The sequence below is a fragment of the Symphodus melops genome, assembly GCF_947650265.1.
Source record: "Symphodus melops genome assembly, chromosome: 3".
In the NCBI taxonomy this organism is placed as follows: domain Eukaryota; kingdom Metazoa; phylum Chordata; class Actinopteri; order Labriformes; family Labridae; genus Symphodus; species Symphodus melops.
This window is the reverse complement of record NC_136693.1, coordinates 16,280,377-16,304,234: the sequence shown is the minus strand read 5'-3', so window position 1 is coordinate 16,304,234 and position 23,858 is coordinate 16,280,377. Positions and strand designations below refer to the sequence as shown.

The 23,858-nt window shown below is 38.5% G+C and overlaps 1 protein-coding gene across 1 annotated transcript; it reads right to left on the bottom strand.

The window, feature by feature from the left end:
* Nucleotides 1-712: 712 nt before the first annotated feature.
* mmp2 (matrix metallopeptidase 2) lies at nucleotides 713-14,112 on the bottom strand. The gene is made up of 13 exons (XM_079338729.1): nucleotides 13,788-14,112; nucleotides 13,377-13,603; nucleotides 12,367-12,515; nucleotides 11,531-11,659; nucleotides 10,605-10,778; nucleotides 9,754-9,927; nucleotides 8,836-9,009; nucleotides 8,425-8,580; nucleotides 8,126-8,252; nucleotides 4,945-5,081; nucleotides 3,374-3,533; nucleotides 3,024-3,133; nucleotides 713-1,847 (listed from the first exon to the last, which is right to left on the bottom strand). Exons 1-13 carry the CDS (start codon nucleotides 13,941-13,943, stop codon nucleotides 1,744-1,746), a joined length of 1,977 nt encoding a protein of 658 aa, XP_079194855.1. The 5' UTR covers nucleotides 13,944-14,112; the 3' UTR covers nucleotides 713-1,743.
* Between the last annotated feature and the right edge of the window lie 9,746 nt (nucleotides 14,113-23,858).

Genomic DNA, 23,858 nt, shown 5'->3' with positions numbered 1-23,858 from the left:
AGGCTAAATGAAGGATACACGCTTTTTACATCCTCTTGAAAATGTCCACAAGAGGGCGCAGTTTGCTTTGTAAAAAAATCATCCGTCCCTCAAAAGAAAATCCCCACTGCATCATTTAGCTGCAATGGGATTATTCACCCAAGTAGCAGAGAATGAACATAGTTGAGCAAGATTAACTCTACATGATTTTATTACTTTGCCTATACATTCCACTTGATTTTACGAGGGATTACTTTGATTTGACAAAGTATTTTAAAGCACCAGACTTAATGATTGAATAATACAAATAACACTTCCAGGGTCATTTGTTTGCATTTAGCATATTTAAACTGCTGGTTGAAGTAGGCTGTGTTGGCAATTCTTAATTTCTTTAACAAGTATCATTTTGAATGCAAGGACTTTACCTACAAGTGTTTTAAAGATTGGTATTTGCTAGTTCAGTTTATGCTGTGAAAAGCTCTTCCACAGCTGGTGTTTGGACACTAAATTCACCAGCCCATTACTGTGTCATGAGTCATCCACTTGAATACTATTTGAAAATATTAATCACCAATCTACATTCGACCATCTTTGGTTCATTCGGTGGGCTGCTGTCCTCACAGCACTAGTTGTAGGTTCGAGCCCTGGTCCCGATTGGTCCATGTCACACCCCACTCTCTCCAACAACATTACCTTTAGCTGTCCTCTTAAATTAAAGGCAAAGACCCCAAAATAATCTATATTGACCATCTTTATTGATGACAGTAACAAAGTGCTCAAGCATTAAAAACAACACAGTACATTTAATGCATTGTTAGAACCCAAGAGAGTAAACAGAATATAAAAAAGGAATTATCAAACAATACTACTGGTACTCTTGTCATGACTCCATCATGCAGCAAACCAATAAAGCCTCTAGAGGCAACCTGTGCCTTAAATCCTTCTGTACCAAAAGTGAAGGGAAATCCAACATGGAGCTGCCAGGAAAATAATGTGGTCTCCATATTGAGCTGTTCCCCTTGTAGTCTATAGTCCTATATGAAATGCTAATCAAATGAAGAATAATGAGTGCCTGCAAATACTACTTTCTGAAATCCAGAAGGCATGAATATAAAATATTATATTTAGGACTCTATGCAAAAAGCAATCTCTAAAGCACCATTTTCGGTCAAATGCATTGTGCATATTCATTTTTTCAAATGTATTGCACAACAATCACAAAATTACTCAATCAAAAATGATACATTTATAAAACTGCACTTAGTACAATGGACGAAAAAAGTCTTTCTAAAACCAACATGAATTATTCATGAGGTTTAAAACAGCCTTTAAAAATAAAATGTGCATAAAACAGCAATATCTCACAGCACAGTAAAGCACTGCGTTCAATGCAGTGTTGACATACCTGATGTCTGAGTTTGAAAAAACAAAAAAACAAAAAAACAAATCAAAGAACTATGAAACAATAAAAAGGGGCATACATTTTTAATAAATCTGCATCAGCCTAAAAAATGACATGTCGACATCACATAGAAAAATAGCAAATATCCAGTTGCCTATATTCAGCCTGTGTATAAAGTCCCGAAGTTCCTTTCTACAAAGCTGGAGGTGAGTTATTCAGGCTGAAAGGGACACGTCTCCCACAGAAGTGTGCAGAGTTGCCAGGGTGAAACCAAAAGTTGTGTTTGGTATACTATGGCAATGTCCTCAAAAGGCCAGATGTGACTGCAGGAAAAAGCGAGTTGTGAAACATTTTGAAAATGCTCAACAACCGAGCCAGTCCTTTGTGATTTCCCCCAATTTGACAATCTTCAAGCTGCTGTCTTCCAGTTTGAAATAGTGGTTACCTTTGAAGAAGTAGCTGTAATCTGTGAAAGACAAGCACAAGGCACTCTATGTTAAAAGCTGCATTGTTATTATTATTATTTTTTTAAAACAAGTCAGAACATTTCTAAAACAGGTACAATCAAAGTGATGAGGATTCTAACATCTAACCAGGATCTGCTGTGGTCAACGATAGCCTCTCTGTGAATCAGGAATCATACAGAGGAACCTCTGTAGAGCGGCACAGACTTTCTTTATATACATATTTTTGTTCACTGTGTGGAGAAGCGGTTATGTTTTGCTTACAGTAATTTGTGTATGTTAGAAAGGCAGTAATGGAAAAATCCCTGGTTGCTTGCCATGGACAAACAAGTTTTAATAACACCCTTAGCATCAGGGCCACAGGTTTGAGGGTAACAGCATCAATGGAAGTAACGTTGAGTACAAGATGTAAAAAGAATTGTATGTATGTATGTACACCAACACGTTTTAACCTAAGGTATTCACTAACAGTACATTAAAGAAGCAAACTGTTAAGCAACTCTCCCTTTGTCTTCTGTCAACACTAGAAGACCACAGATACTCCCCAACTGCACATCTACTCCCTTTGGCCTGTTTTATTTCCTTATTTTCTCTGAACAGTCAGTTCCTCTAAACTTTTCGTTTTTGGCGTAACGGCTTCACTGCATGCTGGGTGGTATATGAGAAGTTTTATTGACATAGGCACACTGCCAGGCTCACTGATAGAGCCTAGCATAAACCAAAAGGAAGGCCAGTTGTAAAACTGTGAGCACACTAGCACACAGACAACCAAAACCAACACAAAATCAGTCAACCATGCAATCTTTACGTAATCTTTATGTATAGAGGCCGTTCATAAGAAATATTATATATTATCTTATATCATATTACTGTTCCATTTATCCCTTCGATCTTCTTAAGACTGATATGAAGTTGAAGGCTAAGCAAGTCTTTTGTTTGTTTGTTTTTTGTTGTTTTGGAAACCAGTAATAAAATGTATAGTTTACTTACCATTATAACATCTTTCTTTATTAATTAGATTTGGTGTCTTAGAAAGCCTCCCGAGGCCCTCCATTGAGGCCCTTTTATTTTTAGATCCATCAATGTTAATTTGTGCTGTTATCATCTGGAAACATATTCCTTCCTTCAAATCCCACTGAGCCTCCAAGCAACAACTCATATAAAAGAAGATGTATTACCAATTCCATTGAGACTGAAGGCAGAGTCTATGCTGTCTGGGATGCCATTCCAGGAATCAGCAATAAGTTTGGGGAAGCCCGGGTCCATTCTCTTATTTTCTTCATTGTATCTGTACACAGAGTAGAAGTAAGTCCCCACACACCACACCACTCAAACATTTTCATAGCAATAAAACAGTTAATTGTAAAAAAACACTGTAAATTATCTCATTGTGCAAGGACTAACAGCAATTATTGGTTGCAGGGTAGTTTATGACCCCCAAAAAACACTAATTAGATCCAGACGTAACACATTACTGCACATAAGGATACAGTTCACAAATGGTTAAAATCAGTCTGCTCATACTGACCTCCAAAATTGCTCCCCAGAAAACAAGTAGGTCTTCCTGTTCTTCCTGAAGTTGAAGACAGCATCGACTTGCTGTAGGTCAGTGGGAAGCTCAAGGTTGGAGAGCCTCTTGGGATAGCCTTTCTCCAACGCATCAGCTTTGTAGACCCACATCTCATTGCCTAGGAGGAATAATATACCATAGTTACAAAAGTAATATTATGGCTTCAATAACGCTGCAAACACATGTTTAAATGATAAAACACAATTATTTTAAAACAGGAACGTCTAATCGAGTCCATTTTCCCTGAAATCTTTCAACCGCATAGATTTCCACATCAATTGTGAGGTCATCTTTAACCATTCAATAGTCAAACCAGTACTGCTGTTAAAGTCTTCTAAACTGACAAATATGTCCTGTAAATTTCATTAGTATTCAGGAAGGTCGTCATATTTGTAAAATGCAAAGAATGCATCATTAACCACTAATAACTTAGGCAGAGTATTTCAACTGTCCCAAGAGTTTGTACCGCACACGAAAGTGCTCAGCCAAAATTCCTGCTTCTCCTAATGTTTCAGTCTGAACTTAAGTTTGACTGTTAAAATGAGACATCCAGATAGTAAAAGAGTGAAGACTCTTTTTCATTGTTCATGGAAGTGAAGCTGTCTGTTTATGTGATCACAGTTCAGGAATGATATCAACAGGGTACATGTGCAGTGTTGTCAGTACGTCGTGCTTTCACACTTGCTTGGGCGAGTGGTGCAAAACTCCTGAAAATATCCTGATATTCTGTGTATAAAAGCTATGACTCTTCTGATTTGACGATATATACCATTTCAACATCCAACCAACACAGCAGCAACAATCTATGCATCTGTCACACCACCGACAAACACACAGGCCTTTCTGACACACATTTTTCTTCCCGTCTAGCAGTCAACTGTACTCTTCGAGTCATATTCCAACAAAAAAAGAACTACTGCATCTCCCACAATCCAGTTTCAGGAAAAGATTTCATCCATACACACAAAATCCATAAATATACCATTGCAAGGCTGCTATAACCAATGATAGCCTTAGTAGAAACTAAACCTTATTTCTCCCCCCTCCGTGGCTTCCATCACACAGCCAGCCATGGAAAGGGGGGAGCATGTTTATGATACACGTGTCAGTTGACAATAGAGATAACAACCCAGGTCATTTTGGAGAGAGCCAGGAGCAAATGAGGTCAGCTGACGTAAGTTAGCGAAAATAAATCAAGTAACCAAAATTACAATGAAGAAATTTACCAGACGTCAGTCATCATTTTTAAAATCATCATCCATAAAAAAATCGAATTGGCAAATTAACATTCAATGTGTTTTCACGTGTGCCAAGCTGTGGAAAAAATATGAACACTAAAGTTACCCTCCGAAGAAGTTTCATGACATTTATAATACAATGCCTCGGTTAGTAACTCAGTCACTTTTTGATACTAGCTCCAGTTGTTATACTAATTTTCAGTTGACAGCACTGCTCATGTGTGTAATGACATCACAAGTCAAAAAGCTATAAATTAGCTTTTTCATTTTATTCTCATTTAGTCAGCATACCTGAGAAGAACACGGTTGTTTCCTCCACTGGGTTTTCATAGGCAGCGTCTATCTTGGCAGGGAGATCTGGCCAGTAGGTGGCCACTAGCATTGGGCCGCTGGGTTTGCTTCTGAAGTTTACTGACCTGAACAGGAACCTGGCAGAAAGAGAGTGAGTGGTGAGCAATCATAAGCTTGATGAGCTGGGGATGAAATGAGAGTGAGAGTGAAAGAGGGGCAGAGGGGGATAATCAGGAGGTGGGGGAAATGTGTGTGAGTCTGTGTGCACGTTTGTGTGTGTGCATGTGTTTCTGTATGTGCGCGAGGTTTTAGTGCAAGTGCTCCACTGGCCGAGCCAGCCACAATGGCCTGATTCATGAGCATCTGGTTCTCGTTGAGCTAAGGCTGCCGACGCCAACGGAACAAGACCTATCTTGCCTGGATTTCCAACACACAGCTGCACAACAACAGCAGCTTCCCAAACTCTTTTCCACTGACCTATTTTTTAAACAAAAAAAGATGTGCCAATTGCAATAATAAGTAATGATAAAATGAAGAAAGTTTACTGACATAAAGACAAACACGCATGTCCTGAGAAACATCTATATGTTAAATTATTTCAGCTGTGTTTCTGAGGGCTTTCCCTCTTTATCCCTCTTACAACTTAATGAAAACCAAAAATATACTACACTTTTTTTTTTCTTTTTTTTTTTGCTCAAGTAGTTCGCAAAGAAGACAGTCCAAGAGGATACATTTCCCAAGCCATTGCTAAGACTTCTTTTGAGAAGATAGTTCATAATTCTGTATTTGCTGAGGCAATGTCATTGTTGTGTTGTATTAGAGATTAATGTTTAAGATCTGCAATGCATTGCAATTCAACAATAATGTAATTCTGACAACACAGCAAGAACTGTGATCTTCACTCTAATGGACTTTGTGTCTCAAATGATAATTTAGGAAACCAAAAAAGGAATGTGAATTATGTGGTTAGCTGCCAATGATCAAAAACCAGGCCAGACTGGGTTGAAGTATTTTATGAGCTAACTGACTTGAAACTTCAAACCTTTTTTTATATAAAGTAGCATCCCATTGAGCTGCACATGTCACACAATATGTTTACATTTAGATATTGGAACAGGAATATGGTTGTTTTTTTGTTGGCTGTTAGTTCACTGTTTTCACACAGTTGGAGCTATAATAATGTATGACTAATGCTAACAGAAGATTTCCCACATCTTGTCTTATCTTTCATGGAAATCAGCCACTAGAAATGACACACATTTGTCACACAATTTATTATCTACCAAAAAGTGTGTGTCCACAGTTCAAGACAGTCAGTCTTTTTCAGCAAGGGATAAAAACAAGTCTCTGTATTTCTACAAAGAGCTTACTGAAGTATTTAGCCACTACTGCAGTTGTCTAACCTTTGGTCAAATCAACCTGGACTGAAGGATATTGTTTGAGAGTTAATATTGAATATTTGCAAAATGTCTATAATGGTTACATGCTAGCATACAAGCACTTAGATTACTGTCAAAACACCTCGTCAAAAAACAGGCCAAACTGTTTCTACGTGACAGAATATAATTGCCTTCTTCTTAAGCCTCCAGACAGACAGACACAGTTTTCTGCTGAGCACTGTGAGTTTTACAAGCATTACTCATCGTAAAGTTCTGTCCTACATCATAAATATGCTCACTCAGTTGAAAAAGTGGGATCCAACTTTTACAAGGGAGAGTCAAGTGAGTATTAGCTCAGATTTTTATCTGAAGCTGTATGGAACATGTTTTTAAGCACTGCAACTCTTTGAGCCTCCATGAGGTTCAGAACAGCAGAGTCAAACTAATGCAAATATATGTGTTGTTATGTGTTTGGTCACTTTAATGCTTTTCAAATTCTGTATTCTCAGTCTTGTCTTTGCTTAAATCAATATACTAAAGCCGTGTACAGTTAATAAATATGGGAAAATAAAGCACTAGTTGAGCATAGCAGAATGTAAATGGCCTGTCAACGTCAAGGAGTCAACGATTTTTGACGTTCTAACGCTTCAGTGATCTCCTCTGAAGTGTCCTGCTTTCACACTGAGAAAATGGCAAAGAGAAAGTTTCCCCCTGCTCGAATTCAGGCCATAATGTGTCTGAGCTGCTGTGCCGATCATTGCAAATGTGTTGCAGAGAACCACAATGAACTGAAAAATGAGCTGAGCAGGGTTGTGGCGTGTTACTCAAAGACTCTAACTCTGTAACTCAAGGTCTCCAGAGAGGAATAGCAGGCTAACTGAAAGACTACTCTCTTCCGTGCATACTGTAGGTATGCTGGCCTGTTTGCTTTGGATACTTTTCCAGAAAATGGCTGTGATGAATCTACAGCTCTGTAAAAAGTTAGAATTATGAGTAGTCTATGTTTCAGTACAGTTAAAAATGTTGAACTAATCATAACTAACCAGGACAATCTCTGTCTTTTCGAGCAGTTCCTTTTAAACCACTTTATTGTTTTTTGTTCACAAGAATGTGCCTGTAACAAACTTCAGCTGCTGCAGTGAAAATGTCCATCGTTGTACGGGAAAACATTCTGACTCACAAAGACGGCTGTCGAAACCACAGCCTTTCACAAACTCCTCTTCTGCACAGGGTCAGCCAGTAGACACAGTAAGCTTATGAGACTTTAGAGTCACTGGCGCCAGTGGAGGAGAGGATGGTAGACTGTGTTTGGGACTGATGACTGGTTTTGTTGTCACTGCATGAGTGAAGAGTTGCTTGTTTTTACCTCTTGCTAATTGTCGCATCATGAAACAAGCATTTAAATAGCTATCTTCTTGGGGAACAAGACTGAAATTTGAGATCGAGTAAATAACAATGAAGCCCATGACTTTAGTGTTGATGGTTTAAAGAAAATTATTATGATACAAGCTTTTGTAGGCTGAAGTATTTCACAAGTCATGGAGCTAAAAGTTAGTTATTTTCTTTGTATGTTCCCATGAATCACAGATTTTCCAGCTTTAGAGTCGAGCAATGACTGCAAGTTTAAACACATCCCAGCATGCATTTCATTTTTGTCATTATCAAATCAAGAGCTAACAGAAGCATTGTATCTCACTAAAACTTACAACAAACTTGAATGGATGTATTTATTATGTACATTTGCACAGTTCTACTTCTGATCAACAATATTAGGACTTTCATGCCTGATATGAATTCATTACCTGTCCTTAAAGAAGAAGGTCTCTCCTCTGATCTGTGCAACAGCATCAAAGATTACTGGCTCTTTACAGATATCCATCGGAGTCACTGGGCCTTGTGTTGGAGGTAAAGGCTTGCCTGTTGCCTCACCTGTTACAGCAAAGAGTTTGACAAATCTGGCAAAAGGTTTCATCTTTGAGGGAGTCACAAGACTCTAAAATCATCTTCTACAGTTTCAAATTAAAGCATGACTTTTTTTTTTAGTTGAGATTTAATTTTAATCCCTGTTATGCAAACTAGCCACACATGACATTTTTCTTACCATAGAGCTCTTGGATGCCTTTAATGTCGTCGTTGGAGAGTCTGAAGTCTTTGGTATAAGTGTAAATGGGGGCCATCAATGCTCCGGGGTCTTGAGAGTGCTCCAAGCCAAGGGCATGACCAAACTCATGGGCAGCCACCAAGAATAGACTGTAGCCTTTAAGAAAGAAACAACATTAAGGTACTGCACTTTAGATTCCCCAATATAAAATGCTGCTACTAAAAAGGGAGTGGACAATGGTCTTTCAGTTTTTAGCTACAATATACCAGTGATGGTACTTCATAGAGTGCTATATTGCAATACTATACATCTATTAGAAATCGTGTTTCTTGGGACTGCCAAATTATCTTTCACTGATTTGTCTGTTTTGGCAAATCTATAGCAAGAACTTTCCACAAATACTATTCCAACCTTGATCAGGACAGAAACCCCATTTGCGGTCATCATCGTAGCTCTTGGTGCTAGCGCACCACATCTTGCCGTCGCTGCGTCCGGATGAGGTGCAGGCCTCATAGGAGTCTCCCAAGAAGGTGAAGGGGAAGACACAAGGGCTGCCCTCTGCGTTTCCTCCCACTGTAGACATGGCTGCAGCATGCAACAAAAGGTAAAACTATATTACTAATACGTGCAGTCATGTTAATTCATTTAAACTCCTCATGAACTTATTTATTTGCCAAAATGTGTCTTCAGAGCACACTGGTTTGAATTAAGTTGTGAAGTGAGTACCGAAGATTTTGAAATCAGCACCATGAAAGCACTGGCACAACACATACAAAATCAATAACTAATCCACAGGGCACTAAACCAAAAAGCACCCGCCCAAATTCACTTTCTTTAAAAGATTGATGATTTTATTTTCGAAAGGACAGGTTTTGCTGTTTACTTTCACGAAGAAGAAAAAAAAAACTAATTTCCTTTTTAGCACAAGCTTGCAACAAAGCTACATTCCTTATCAATCTGAACCAGATGAAACCTCTGATAGTTGTACCTCTCTATGTCTAGCCCTCTCTTCACTACTGCACTACCTCCAACAAAACCAGTTCCACTGACAGAATGGAAAATCAGCCCTGCCACTGCACATTAAAATACTTTCACAGCCTTTCAGCAGACTGCCAGTACGACTGAAAAGCCCAGCTGGAGCATTCCTGTAAACCAGCATGCAGCAGGCAGGGCACAATGCACTGCACTGCAAAATACAGTGATCACAGGCAATAAAACGCACTGTAGTATGAACCCATTTGAGGATTTCTGCAGCTATCTTCTATATGGACATGCAGTATTTACTAAAAGTACTTTTAAGCTTAAGATACAGTGAATGATAAATCTAACCAGTTTCAGGGCAGAACCCAAAGCTCTTGTCACGGTCGTAGTCCTCAGTAGTGGCACACCAGCGATAGCCATCATCTCTGCCTGAAGTGGTGCATGAGTCGTACTTTTCTCCTTGGAACATGAAGGGGAATTTACATGCAGCTCCATCTCCGTTTCCACCCAGAGTGAACAACACTGAAAAAAATAACACATTAAATAGTTTAAAAGCAAAACCAAGAACAGTACATCAGAGCTGACAATGAGCCAACGTTCTTTCATTTTGAATGTCATAAACTCCGACTCTTTTACTCAAACTATGTAAGATAAAGAGAGAAGAGACGATTTGATCTCAGCAAAAAAGGTTGTACTTTTTCCATCAAAAAAATATTTCTAAAATGGGAGGCTCCAGGCTAAACAGTCTTCTCATTTTGAAAACAACTACATAAGTGCATGTTTGCCTTGGCACTACATCGTAAAGGCATGTGATCATGTTAGAACCATAGACAGCAACATAACACAGATAAACAAGATGATAAACAAAGCACAGTTTTCTAAAGTGGGGCAATGAGTTGGAAAAGAAATATTCCATAATCCACTTCAAACAAAGAAAAACACTTTCCTGGCATACTGTACAACCTACTTTCCATCTTTCCAAAATCAGCAGAACAGATTTTAAATGAAGTAACTATCTCATATGAAGTATCATTCCCCAGTATGGTGCAGAACTGCTTTTGTTTCACTTTAGAAACATGCAAGTAGGGCATGACATTAATGACAGTGAGGTCAAATCTTGGCCACAAAGTTCTAATTAAAGTCTTTGTATTAAAAAGCAACTGGAGCAGAAAATACAAACACATGTGTGGCCAACTTACATTCATGGGGGCAAAAGCCATATTTGCCCTCTTCATCGAAGTTGTAGGTGGTTGAGCACCACAGAAAGCCGTCGTCACGGCCCTGAGACGTACAGCTGTTGTATTCGGTGCCCATGAACAGGAAGGGGAATTTACAGAACTCTCCATCAGCGTTGCCAAACTTCACCTTCACCACTGTTAATACATTAAGACCAGATTTACACATTTCCACTACAACCCATCATATCTCTGTCACTCGTTTTCCCCCCAACAATTGTACAGGTGTCATAATGTTCAGTGTGGTACACTGTCTAACCTCGAAGGTTCCTGCAAGTACACTTTGTGTTGAACTAAATATAAACCAATGACTTTCTAGATTACAAAAAAAGCCTTTAAAAAGCATGCTCTCAATTTAGTCAGCAATTTCAAAGTAAGATGTGCCAATCACAGCAAATGGGATAAACTGTGGAAGGAAAATTCATCTAAAGTGTTGTGGGAATGTAAATCACGATGATTGGGACAACAATAGGTTTACATATTACTTTAGAAATTTAGACAAAATTATATGTTATGTAAAACTTTCTGGGCCAGTATGTGAGAAAGAGAGTTACTTCTTATTATTAAGCTTCCAGATGTGTTAGGTTTGTCATGTTGATGCCAGAAAGCTCAGACAAAGTTAAGAAAGTCAAAACTTTGGAAAGTCAAACATCATTGTCGTTAGTTCATCACTTTATTAATAATCTTACCATGATCTGTAGTCGTAAATATAACTCTTTTGATTTGTAGGACAACATATGAAAATGCACAATCAGATCAATTGGCATGCAATGCACCTTCAGACAAGTTATGCAAGATACGATTGTATATAATTTCTACATATCATAAAAGATTTTTTTTGAGCCTTAACACTAAGCATTATTGTTTTCCAAACAAAGTATTGCCATTACCTTGGCCGTCTCCCAGCGTCCACTGCTCATCATCATCAAAATGGGAGTCTCCCCCAATTCCTGGGCCTGGAGCAAAGGCATGAGCCAAGAGGCCATCTTTCCCGTCGAAGGGGTAACCATCTCCATGCTCTGTGAGTGACAGAAAAACAACACAGATTCAGAAAAAAAGTTTGCACTAAACAAAAATCCAAATATTCACAACCATTTGGTTTTGGTTTATCAGATTCTTTCTTAGCATGGTCAGCAACAAAATATTATGACACTGAAAAAATATTGTGAAACTGAGTAAATATCAAGTGGCTGATTTGGTTTGAGTATCTGGAAATACCCAGAACTCTACAGACTGTTTCATAGGAATACATAGCTTGTAAGGAATAACAGTCACTGTAATAACATGTGGCTTGTTGCTCCTAAAACCTTCGTAAACAAGGCAGTGAACTTCTGTTCAACTGTTGCCTAACTTTGGTTTTATTTATGTTCTGTAAAGAGGAAAGCAACCTTATGTTATCATAGTAACTAGAATGTTTAAATGATTATACTGGAGAGAATATGACAAATCAAACCAGCAATACTAATATTGTGCCATATTTAGTTAAGTTAGTATGAAAGACTGCACTACTTTAGTAGCCAGCAGGGTTTTTCAAGCCCATTTTCTATTTAAAATGGATGACTTTTTAATTATGTGTCATACAGATCCTTAGATACTTGTGATATAGCTGCTTCTTTGGCCCAAAAATATAGAGATTATCTTCAAATGTCATAACTGTCTTTAGTTGCAGTTATTTATAAATGAAGAATCTACACTGTTTGCTCTACATATAGCCCACATGACATACCATTACGACCAAAATTAACCATGATGTCAGCCTCTCCATCCATGAGGCGGGTGAATGAGAGTGGGGTGACATCACTCCAAACTTTGAAGGCTCTGAAGAAAGCATCGTTTATGACTTCTTCATCCAGATCAGGAGTATATCCAAGGATTCTACAGGGTTAACAGGGGAAAAGCAAAGGTTTGTGTTAACATTAGATTTGTTTATATACTTTTCAGTTTGTGGTCAAATCCAACTAAAAAGCCAAAATGACAGTCGGAGAGAATCCTATGCTGGAAATGGTCTATGACGAAGGTTCAAACATTGTTACATGACTAACCAACACTGTACTTTCTTTAAAAAAAACAAAAAAACAACCTAAGATCTCCTGGTTGTTGTCTTTGGCTCAAAGTTTGTCAACGCACACAAAACCGCTGATATAAATAAGCCAATTTCACATTGTTGTAAACCTCAAAAAGAACAAAAACAAAGGACCTGACACATAGGGTGCAGGAATGCTGGTGTAAGCAGGACACAAGTTACAGGCGTGCAGCAGTGACTGTGGGGGTGGGGTGGACTGTAAGTTGTGGAGGGGGGCTTGGGAGGGTCAGACAGGGCCAAGCTGAGGTCCATGTCTGAAGGCAAACAGACTAGGATTTCATATTCAGACTTGTACTCGTTTGAGGCTACTTTGGGATCCGAGTCAAACTGGTATACTGACTCAGAAATATTCAGTGTATTTGTCAATGCTTGTGGTTTCATTTATGAGCAGTAGTTGGGTGGGGTCAAGTTTTGTTCACCTTTCTGTGATCTGCACATCACATAATGTGAAGATGTTCGTGCAACACAAATCCAAAGTTGTTGTTTTTTTTTTTACCTGGTCAATCTGATCAAATACTTCCTTTATGACATTATTTGAGTTGCTGTACAGGATTAATCTGGAATGCTCTTGTTATTAGATGTTATGCAATTTAACTGCTGGACAATCTAATGCGAATTGAGACCAAGTTTATAGGTAATGATAACTTTCTGACCTGTAAGTAATGTCTTTCTTCTGCCACTTGGGTCTTCTGTGGAAAAAGTTGTAGTTGGCCACATCTGGCACACCACAGCGGGGCTTTTTCATGATATCCACAGTTCTGGCATCAATGTCTCCAGTTTCTTGCAGAGAGAAGAACTTTTGCATTTTCTTCAAGGTGTCCTTGAGCACCATGAGGTTACATCTGTCTTGTGGGCATCCATAAAACTTATTCAGATAGTGCTAATGGAAGAAAAAAAAAACATTGTTTAGCATTCCCATGCAATTACATAAATTACTAATTAAAAAAATATATGTATTCCCCAACACTTCTCATCCTCTAACAATATATTTCACAGGTGAGAGGGCTAATTACAGGTGGTTTTAGAGAAAAAAAAAAAAAGGAAAAAAAAGGCGATAAACTTACCAGAGCAACTTCTTTGTCTGTTTTGGGGGTAGTATCGTCTCCTGGAAACCGGATTATAGGCGAAGGGGCAGCATACACAGCTTGTAAAGCAATGAACTGAAACACAAACACTTTGAGAACATTCCGACGAAAACTAAATATCGTCGGAAAGCCCATATTTCCAAGTTTAACAACAAGCTATGTGCTGTGACTGCCGTTCGCTCTGGATTGCACTCTCTCAGTCCGTCCACTTATGTTGCCACTGCTCCTCTGCAGGATTTTTTGTTTTCTCCTTAACGGGACATCCTGCACCGCGGCTCTATGAACTTTCCCCGTTTTGCTTGCACAGGCACTTTTTTCCGCACAGCGTTCTGCGCAGTCTCCAGGGTGGGAAATAGAAGCGAAGGAGGAGGCTTCGGCTCAATAAAAAGTCTTCATTTCATCATTACCCCAAAAATGTAAACTATTATTGAGATATGTTTTTAGAAACGTTAATTGACAAGGAGGTTGGATTCAAGATGTAGGCTAGAATGATACGCACAGTAAATGACTTCGTGAAGCTCACAGACATGAAAATCTCCCCTGAACCCCCAACCCTCACCCAAATAGCTGGCATTAAATTGTGGGAAAAAGCCAATTTCACATCTACACAAAAGTACATCCCTTGTGTGTATTGAAAGGCTGTTTGATTGCTTGTTTTTATTCCCTGTTCCTTTTTTTACTACTACTTGTTTATTTGATTCAATTCTTATTGCATTAGTCTTTAAATTATACTTAACAAACTAGCTACATTTTGTCAATAACTTTTGTAAAGCCCTTTGCTTCAAACATTATTGCATTACAACTGTAGTCGACTAATCATTTGTTTAGACCCAATGACCTTCCAGTAAGGTGATGAGGATTTGTAACCTTTACAGTTTGAAATTCATTTTGATGGGTCAGGTCATATCTATTCATATTGAATGTGTGGGGCAACTTTACATTACTCTTACAGGTTTGAGCCAGATTCTGACAAAGACAGTTAGCTGGCTTAAGTTTTTATGTTGTAGAGTGAGGACTACTTTCCTTCCCTTAAGGATTAAGAGTGGATGACCATAACACAATTCCTTCATGCAACTCCTTAATGCAAACTGTTAACATATAGAGAGCATCCAAATCAAAGGCCAAATGACAAATAGAGGAATTGGGAACTGACGATTTCTTTTCAAGAGTAAGCTACTTCTGCTTTATGATGTAGACTAATGTGAACATGAAACATGTAGTCTAGCCTGCTTTTCTTATCTGCACTTGCTTTCTGTTGTTACTCTTATTGGAATTGTGGCTGTCTGTTGTTTTATGTTTGAGTTGTTCTATGGGCAGAATTTAAGCTACTTTGAGAAACATGTTTGTCCTTGAGTTTGGCGCCCCCTATTGAATCCTTACATCTAACAGTTTGGATGATCTTGTCCTCTGCAGTTAGAGATGTTTCTGTTTCTCATTGAAAAATGTAATTCCGCTTCCATTTAACAGTGATCTGATTAAAAACTCCAAACAGTTTTAATTGAGCTTGTGTTTTACATTTAGAAACCAATAATTTACTTAATATTTATACATAATAACAGACTTGTTAGCCAGAACTTGTTTTCTTCAAATGAGCCTCGTTTCCTCAGACTGGAAGTAAAAAAGCCTCAGGTGGGCCATTTGTTTGCTGTCTTATAAATGGCTGTTTTGCACTGTTTACAAATGACTTTGTTGTGACTTTATTCACCTCAGTGAAAACCTTCTCCCAACAGTTTCTTATCATCTTGTCCTGTTCACATGACATGTAGCCTAGGTGAAGGAATTTCCCAGACTTGGTGCAACTATTTTCTTGTCTTCTTTGAATTTTCAGAACAATGAAAGGAATACAGGGATAATTTGAGAAGTAATAATTCAAGAAGGAACAACGTTTGTATTCACCAGTTGAGAAGCCCAGCTGGCCACGTTATTCAAAGTGGTATATTGACATCTGGTGGTGAGATGTGAAAAGTCACCTCAATTAGATTGAACTACAACCTCCAACACACTTCTGTTTCGTTATTTCTTTTCGCTTTATGCAACATTATGCAGACCAATTACTTCTATAGATATGATTTGTTATGAAATAATCTTATTTATGTCAGTGTTTGTCTTTTCAAACCCTAGAATGATTCATTAAAATGAGAAGATCTGTGTCTTGTGAATCAGAAGCAATATGATTTAAAAATGGAGGCTCATATTGTCAACAAAGAAAATATGAACATGGGTGTTGTGTCCATTTGTTAAGCTAAACTTGTGTTATTTTTATTTTGTTTTAAAATTTATTCCGCGATTTCCATTATTAGACAGAGAGTATGCTGCATAAATACATTTTCGAGACTTATGTAACTTCCACCCACTTGTATCTTTTATTTTTATTCCAATTGATTGTAATGTTTTTTATTAAATGTTTTTTTATTTTTTATTTTTTTTTAGCATTTTCTATCTTTTGATTGGTTGTGTGTCTATTATTCACACTGCACCATAAATCATTACCTAACAGAAAACAATAGTACAGATAATGGACCAATCAGAGTGTTCAGTTAAACTATAGTCAGAAAAATTGGGCAGAAATTAAAGTAACTATCAACTGACCCACACCTTATGAACCAGAGTTACAATTTACACAGACCATACAGAAACAGTTGGTACAGCGAAGAGCCATAAGCATCACTGCCCTCTGGTGGCTAACACATGCTTTACATTTGTCTGCTCTGAGACCCGTGGAGTCTGTCTTCTTCACCAACTCAGAGCGTAAGAGATTTAAGATTTACTCTAACTCTCTTTGACATCTCTTTGTTTCCGCCCTCATATGCTGTTCACAGTAATCCATTATGGGTCTTCAATAGAGGAAGCTGAAGGACTTTTTTTGCAAAGACATCTGACAGATGGATAACTCACAAACAGGATTTTGTGGTTTATCTAGCATAGCTATTTCCTCTCCCTTTAGCCGGAATACAGTTAATTTTTCATAGCAGGGGTTGCTATTGGTGGTTGCAGAAATGAATTTAACATCCATTTGCCAACAATATCCAGGGCCTGTCACTTTGGAGCAGGAGCTTTATTTCATGCACTGATACATGCCGCTATCTCCCCCAACTGACACACTTTCAGTGAATCTCTATCCGAGCAAGCGAACAGAATGGCTACCTATTAAATGTACATGGGCCTGCCTCTCTGAATATAGAAAAAGCTGAGATGTGAAAAGTTGAACCACAGCTACAGTAATTGAATGCCTTTGTGCATAAGAATGCAATTTTGCAGGGGAAAGTGGCATAAAGAGATTGTGCAGATAAGCTTTGATTTGCATGTAAATTGTTTTCTTCTTTGCCTCCCTTGAATGTTTAAGCATCAGACAGATGGAAGAACCTTGCAATGTGTTAGTTTGTTTTGATGCAATACTGCTTTTGAACAAAATGTGTTGTTACTGATGATTACATGTGCGTCTCTTCCATTTATAATGTTTACTGCTTAGATTTAAACACAAGCATGCGTTTTATTCAATGCACTCACACCAGTAGATCTAGTTTGTACTTCAATAGTTATAGTTGTTCGTGTCAGTCTCATTACTGACCAGTTTTTTTTCAGTTCATAACTTAAAGAATTTCTACATGAAATATCATGCAACTTAATGCAGTGCTGCAATATGCTTGCTCTGGTCTGACACCCTTCAAGCTCATGTCATTAATTATGAGGATGAAGGGGCCCCCCTAGCATGCCAGCATGGCCTCCTCTCGCCGCTGGGAATGGGACATCCTGGACATAAAGGCCAGTTGTATCATGGCTCTCCAGCTGGCTCTGCATCTTCAGAAGCTCTGACTGACCCCAGTCCAGCTGAACAGACCGCAGCTCTGGATGTCACCCCTCTCTTCCCTCACTGGCTCTTGCAAGTACCCAGACAGATTCTCTGATGGGTCATCAAACCAAACTGTCCGTATGGCTGGCGAGCACCAAGGTCATGAATGACAAATATGAGAGTCCCAATGCCGCTCTGTGCGCTCCTCTCCTCTTAGTCCAACTGTGAGCTCGCTCTCAGTGCTTCAGGGGATAATGTGTGTAATGTTCTTTGCTGCTTGAATACACAGTTAGCCTGTGTGTGTGTAGTTAATACTGACACTGAGTGGTTTAGAATCAGTCTATTGGCATTGTTTGTTTTATATGCAATGCAGGAGTAATTAAGCAATGGTTGCTGAGTGAATGAATGCAGCAACCACCCTGTCAATAAATCTGTTTCAAGATAACTTAATTTGGCTAAGCACTGTGTTACAGAACACTGTGACACATATTATATCACTCGGTTTGAAACATTCGGATGATGAATTATTGAACATAAATCCATTATCTTGAACATATTTTATTTATGAATGCACCAAGACACTGGAGGACTTTAACACAGCAGGGTAATTATTGTTCCACATTGTGTCACCACTCTTCTCTCCGATGCAACTGCCAGAGCAAACTGCAATGAATCAAAGAAGTGTGAGTTTTTGATTGACATTGTGTGTGTGCACAAGGCCCAAAGCGACATTAGCTGAATTGCTTTATTTAATGCTTTCTCGCTCATTCTGTTTCTCTTTTAGCGCGCCTTGTAAACACTGATGCAATAATGCATTCCATTATACGGAGGAGAAGAGATGAGTGTCTCTCGTGGCTCCTCTCCATCTCAATAATAGGTCAACAGCTGTATTTAAAAAATTAATCACATTCTTGGCAGTTGCAAAGGTTAGCCGCAACACTCTGAGATGCAATATTGGAAGCTCAGATCAGCGGCAAATCTCAGCGGAGATGAGGAAGAGTTGCCTTTGATGAGTACAGCATGTAAATGATTTGTGTGTGTTTATAGGACACGGGGCTGGCCCTGCCTCACTCCAAGACAGCGGCGTCGGCACCACTCTGTGGCAGAAGCTGGCAACAGCAGATGGAAATGAGCAACAGAGGGGAGGGCTGACCCTGCTACAGCACTTCACAGTTTGTACTCTGTACCAGCACTATGTTTCTCTTTCCTGGTCCAGTATTGCTCTGCCTCAAATGAGTCTTCTTCTTTTTTTTTTATTCTAAACATCTAACTCTGGGCCCCTTTTTCAAACAATGTTTGTGAAACAACATTATCAGAGATTTTTTCTGTCAATTACACATGCTAATGTGGCACGATTAACACACAAATACCCTCTAAACTCTCAGGTTTGTGAGCTGTGCGTGTGAGTTATAGCAGCTTACAACCACATTGAGACATTATTGGCCTGTTAGTGTGATCTTTCAAAAAAGTTAAAAAATGCATGCCCTTCACACATTCAAAACAAATTCCTCTCAAAGATACCTTGAGTTACGCAGACACACAGATTAAATATGAATGTCTTTCTTAGATTACTTTTAGTAATTCTAAAATATTGACAGTGGTATTTTTTTTTGGATTGCCATGGCTATTGCTTGCTGACAATTTGGGATGATTTTTTTTCACCTGTGATTCCATTTGGTTGTAACTTTAAAAGGATAGCCTTGATAAGTCAGGAACATCGCTACCTGGATTGTTGGATGAAGAAGAAGAAATAGTGCATGATGCAAGTGAGAGAAAGGAGAGTTGAATATGACGTCCGTGTGGCGTTCCACACAGTTCTGGGAGCTGTGCTGCAGATTAGCTGTTATGCTGTTTGCACATGTCGGCTTAGTAAAAGTCTGTCTTTCTGCTAGCTGCTTTTAAGTTCATGAATAAGTAGACCCTACAATAATTATTACTTACCACCTCCGTGTCCGTCCTTCACTGGGAAAAAGTGATCCTGAAATAGTTTCTTATAATCTCAGGGTCCCACCTCGGTTCATCCATTAACACCAATTTCTTAGACTAATGGAGACTTTTTTGTTCCCCTCCTTGGAGCTAATTAGGAATGAAAACATCAGAAGATAAGTAATCATCCATTAAAAGAGAATGAGAATAGTATTTCAAAAAACAACAGATACCCTTTGGGAAATCAGACGCCGTATCATCTCCTTTCACTCATTAAAAGCAACCATCCTTCCTTCCTGGCTCTGCAGCTTGAAAACTTCCGATTTGATTATCATTAAGTGGCCATATATATCAAACAAGAGTATTTAAACATTTAATATAATTATCAGTTTGGGGATTTTGCGGCACAGTCAGTGAGGCAGAGGTCTTAAACAACTTGTCATCAGGCCTTTTTGTCAGTAAGTAGCTTTTCTCTGGTTAGTGCATTTAAACAGACGGACATGAAGAGTTTAATTACTTTAACTTTTACTATCTAAAACAGCCAATTTCAACAGCTGGCCTTAATTCTTTCTTTACTTCCTAAACCCTGAATTTTAACACAAGTCATAGGTGAAGTGGCTCAAACAAATCCCCACAGTCATCTTATTGATCCTGCTTCATGAAAGATAACAGTAATACCTTTCAAGCTCAACAGGTCATATGGTTTGGGCCCACCGTCACAATTTCCGCACAAAAGTGAATTTCCTATTCCTTGTCAATAACAAGCTCGATGTCACCTCTGAAGCTGAGGGAGCGTGATTCAATCAAGTTCTCCTTTTTCTGTATGACCCCTGGTCACCCTGTTGGTACAGAGGAGTAGAGTTACAGTTTTTCTTAAGTACCCTTCAGATGTCTGAAAACTCACTACACATACTTTTTCTGACTTCTGACAACACAGCTTAACTTGTTTGGAGCTCTTACTCAAGCAGAAAGATCAGCTCAAGCATGCATTTCTTATTGGACAATATTCATCTTACTTCACTTTCGGCTTGCACGATATGAGCAACATTTTTAGTATTGCGATGATGATCAAATCTGCAATGTGAACATTAGCCATAACTTCAAGTGTCAGTATGTGTGTAACATTTGTGATGGTTTCCAAAATGATGTGTCGTATGTATGTGCAATGTGTTTATTGCCCTTGCTAGTATTATGATGAGGATGAAATAATTATTATTTGTACCACTCTAAAAGCAGACAATGTTTATAACATATTTGAAAGGTTCATTGGAGACACAATCATTAAATATACTATCTATATGCTAAATATAATATATATCAGGTTTTTGCACGTGTCAAAGGCTTAAGATATGGCGACTCCTGATGATGTTGTAGTTCTTTTTTGTTATTACATGAACATAAAAAATGTAAATTCCGTATATATTTATATCTAAAACTTCTGATCTGATTTCACACTCCGAGCATTAGTTGTGTCTCCTTAAACCATGAGTCCAGTGTCTGCACTATGCTGCATGAAAACAGCTTTGTTGTGTAACATGGAAGCGGAGGTTTGCCAATGTATAAGCCAGTGTTCAGGCTATGGAAGTCGTGCCTCCTGTTATTGCCGCCACCTGTGATCCGAGTCTTGTAACGCCATGTTGGCAGCCCATAGGCCCCCTTGTGTTTTAAGTACCGGATAGCGTGTGCGCCGGCATCCATGTTTGCAGGATATTGAAAAAGACCTTTGTCAGGAAGCTGAGGCCCACTGGCCATTGGGGAGCAGTGATCGTGCTGCTCCAAATTACCATATCAACTTTCTGTCTTCATCCTAATAAACAACAGTCAGACGTCTGATGGATAACACTCATGAAACACAGTCTTTTACTTTATCCCACAAGAAGTAGCTAAAGATAACTAATATCCTGTTTAATTTTTGACAACAGTAAATGTATTGTGATTTAAAATATTGCATCCACCTGGCAGGAGGAAACATATCTTCCTGAGTGCATTGTGTTTGCAGAATTGAATTGTGACTAGAAATGAATCAGTGCACGTGGTAGCCGTCTTGCTATGCAAACCAGATAGATGGCTTATATTTAATTTATATAATATTCCCCGTAGAATGATTTGTATTACCAAGGATCTCTGTAGGAATATTTGGCCTATAAAGAAATTAACTTTGTCTCTTTGCTAAGCACACCAATGCATCAAGCTATTACCTCTGTGATAGATGAATCATATTCGATATTACGCAAGACAAATGTATTCATATTGCATATTTTTCTAATTTTTTTCTGTCGACCATCTGTGTGTGTTACGTCTTACCAAGATTAATCCGCTGATCCTATTGGGATAGAGGGCAGGTGTTTTTTTTTTTTTTTTTTTTCCTAACACGCAATATTAAGCAAGAGCTGATATCAAAACATAATCCACAACATTAGATTTTATATCATTGTAATGTATCAGGGACAGAGATTTTCACAACTGGGCCACATTGAGAGCTGATTTATTTCATATTATAGGTGTGTGTGTATATGTGTGTGTGTGTTCGTGTGTTCGTGCATCAAGACTATCAAAAGGGGGCAGACCATGCCCAGAGAACTCATATGTAGAGCACTGTGAATATCAATGATATATGAAAAAGTACTCTGTGTCCTTGGATGAGTGCATGACCTATGTCTGGATTACAGGGAGGAGGGTAAACCAAAGTAATACAGGGGCCTGAGCTTTCCTCTATCATGGTCATTGTCGACCCAATTTTTTCTTTTTCAGCCTCAAAGATCTGATGAATACTTTTCCAAGAAATGGCAGCACGTACAGCTGTTTATTCACTTGCTTTGATTGAAGGAAGACAATGATTTACAGAGACTATACACGGACATAGCAGGCCGTCCGGCCTGTTATAGCATTGTTTTACATGTGCTCCCCAAAATTCACTCGTGTACAATGCTTGTCTTTACTTAGGCGTGAGACAGGACGATGGGATACACACACACACAGATTGCAAATAAGTGTTCATGTCTGGCCTGTCAGGCTGAATCTGTATAGCTTAATTTCCCAGTCCTGCTGTACATGATCAAAGCAATGCAAAGGGGTATTGATTTTTACAAGCATCCCTGCTCATGCACTTAAATTGCTCCTCTTACTGCTACCAACACTCACCATCACATCTCAATCGACAAAACTATTTTCATTTTAAATAACCTCCAACACAGCTTCTCTTTTCTGTATTTTAGTCATGCTTATCTTTATGTCTGACACAATATAAAGGGATATCTTATTTAGTGTTATTCCGTCAGCTAACTACAGCTGTAAAATGCAAGGTCTTTGGAAAATCTAGCATTTTTAAATCTGTATCTCATTACAGATATGAAACTTGTCAACCAAAGATCAGGGGATTTATAAAGATAAAGAGCTGAAACAGATGGTCTGCTATTCAATGACCTAAAAAATAATCTAGTCAATCTTTCACATAGGCAGCTTTCTGACACATCATGACATATTGTAAACGTTATATTCAGTGTGATATTGATCATCATCTCTGTACAGACAGACGGTCGTACTTTACTTCTCATATAAGAATATAACTCTGTGGCAGTGAAACCCATTTAACGTCCCGTTCTTGGAATCTGAGTAGCCACAGTGACCTCTCAGTCACAGTGAAACATGGTGATTAAGACAGCCAGTGGCAGAAGAAAATGAATTCCTTCAGCTCTAGAGAGGTGCTGTATGGAATTGTCACAGGTCACTCTCCAGGCGTCTGCAGTTTGCACAGTAATTCATCCAACGCATTATTGCATTAAAAATATTTCAGGTGTTATCAGGCAGGATGTTTTCTCAAGAAAAAAAAAAAGACTTTAAATTAAATGTAGGATAAGGTACAAGGATTATTTGACTTTTTTTTATTATCACATGTTGTTATTGCAGACTTGAGAATCCGTCTTATTTTCAAAAGCACTAATGTTGAGTGAAACCGGGATAAATCTTGACTGGGCACTATGGCATGTTGAAAAATGTGGTGTGATCTATTGGATTTATGTCTTTAATAATGTTTTTTCTGTTATTTTTACTGTTCTTGTCAATGTCTTAATTATATTCAGCTCCTTCAAAACGTGCTGTAACTTCTTTGGCTATTCAGAGGTAGCACAATCAATTCTTGGAGTTTCAGCTTTGTCCGTCTGTTGCTTTGGAGCTGGGGAGGTATTGCACATAGTAATGTTTCTTTTTTCTGTTTTTTTGTATTTTCTGTGGCCCAAAGTATTCAAATAATAGTTGTTAGACTAAATCACAGCTTTAAAATTGTGGGCTGCAAAAACCAAAGAAGCCAAACGACACCAGAGTTGGATAAGAACTCA

Bases quoted from the DNA above. Each gene is read 5' to 3' on its own strand.
- mmp2 (XM_079338729.1), bottom strand. From the start codon at position 13,943: ATGGGCTTTCCGACGATATTTAGTTTTCGTCGGAATGTTCTCAAAGTG. The intron at 8,581-8,835 runs GTTGGAATAGTA...TCTTTCTTAAAG, and splicing joins GGGTTTCTGTCCTGATCAAG to GCTACAGTCTATTCTTGGTG. The intron at 5,082-8,125 runs GTAATGAATTCA...TCTTTCTGCCAG, and splicing joins ACCTTCTTCTTTAAGGACAG to GTTCCTGTTCAGGTCAGTAA.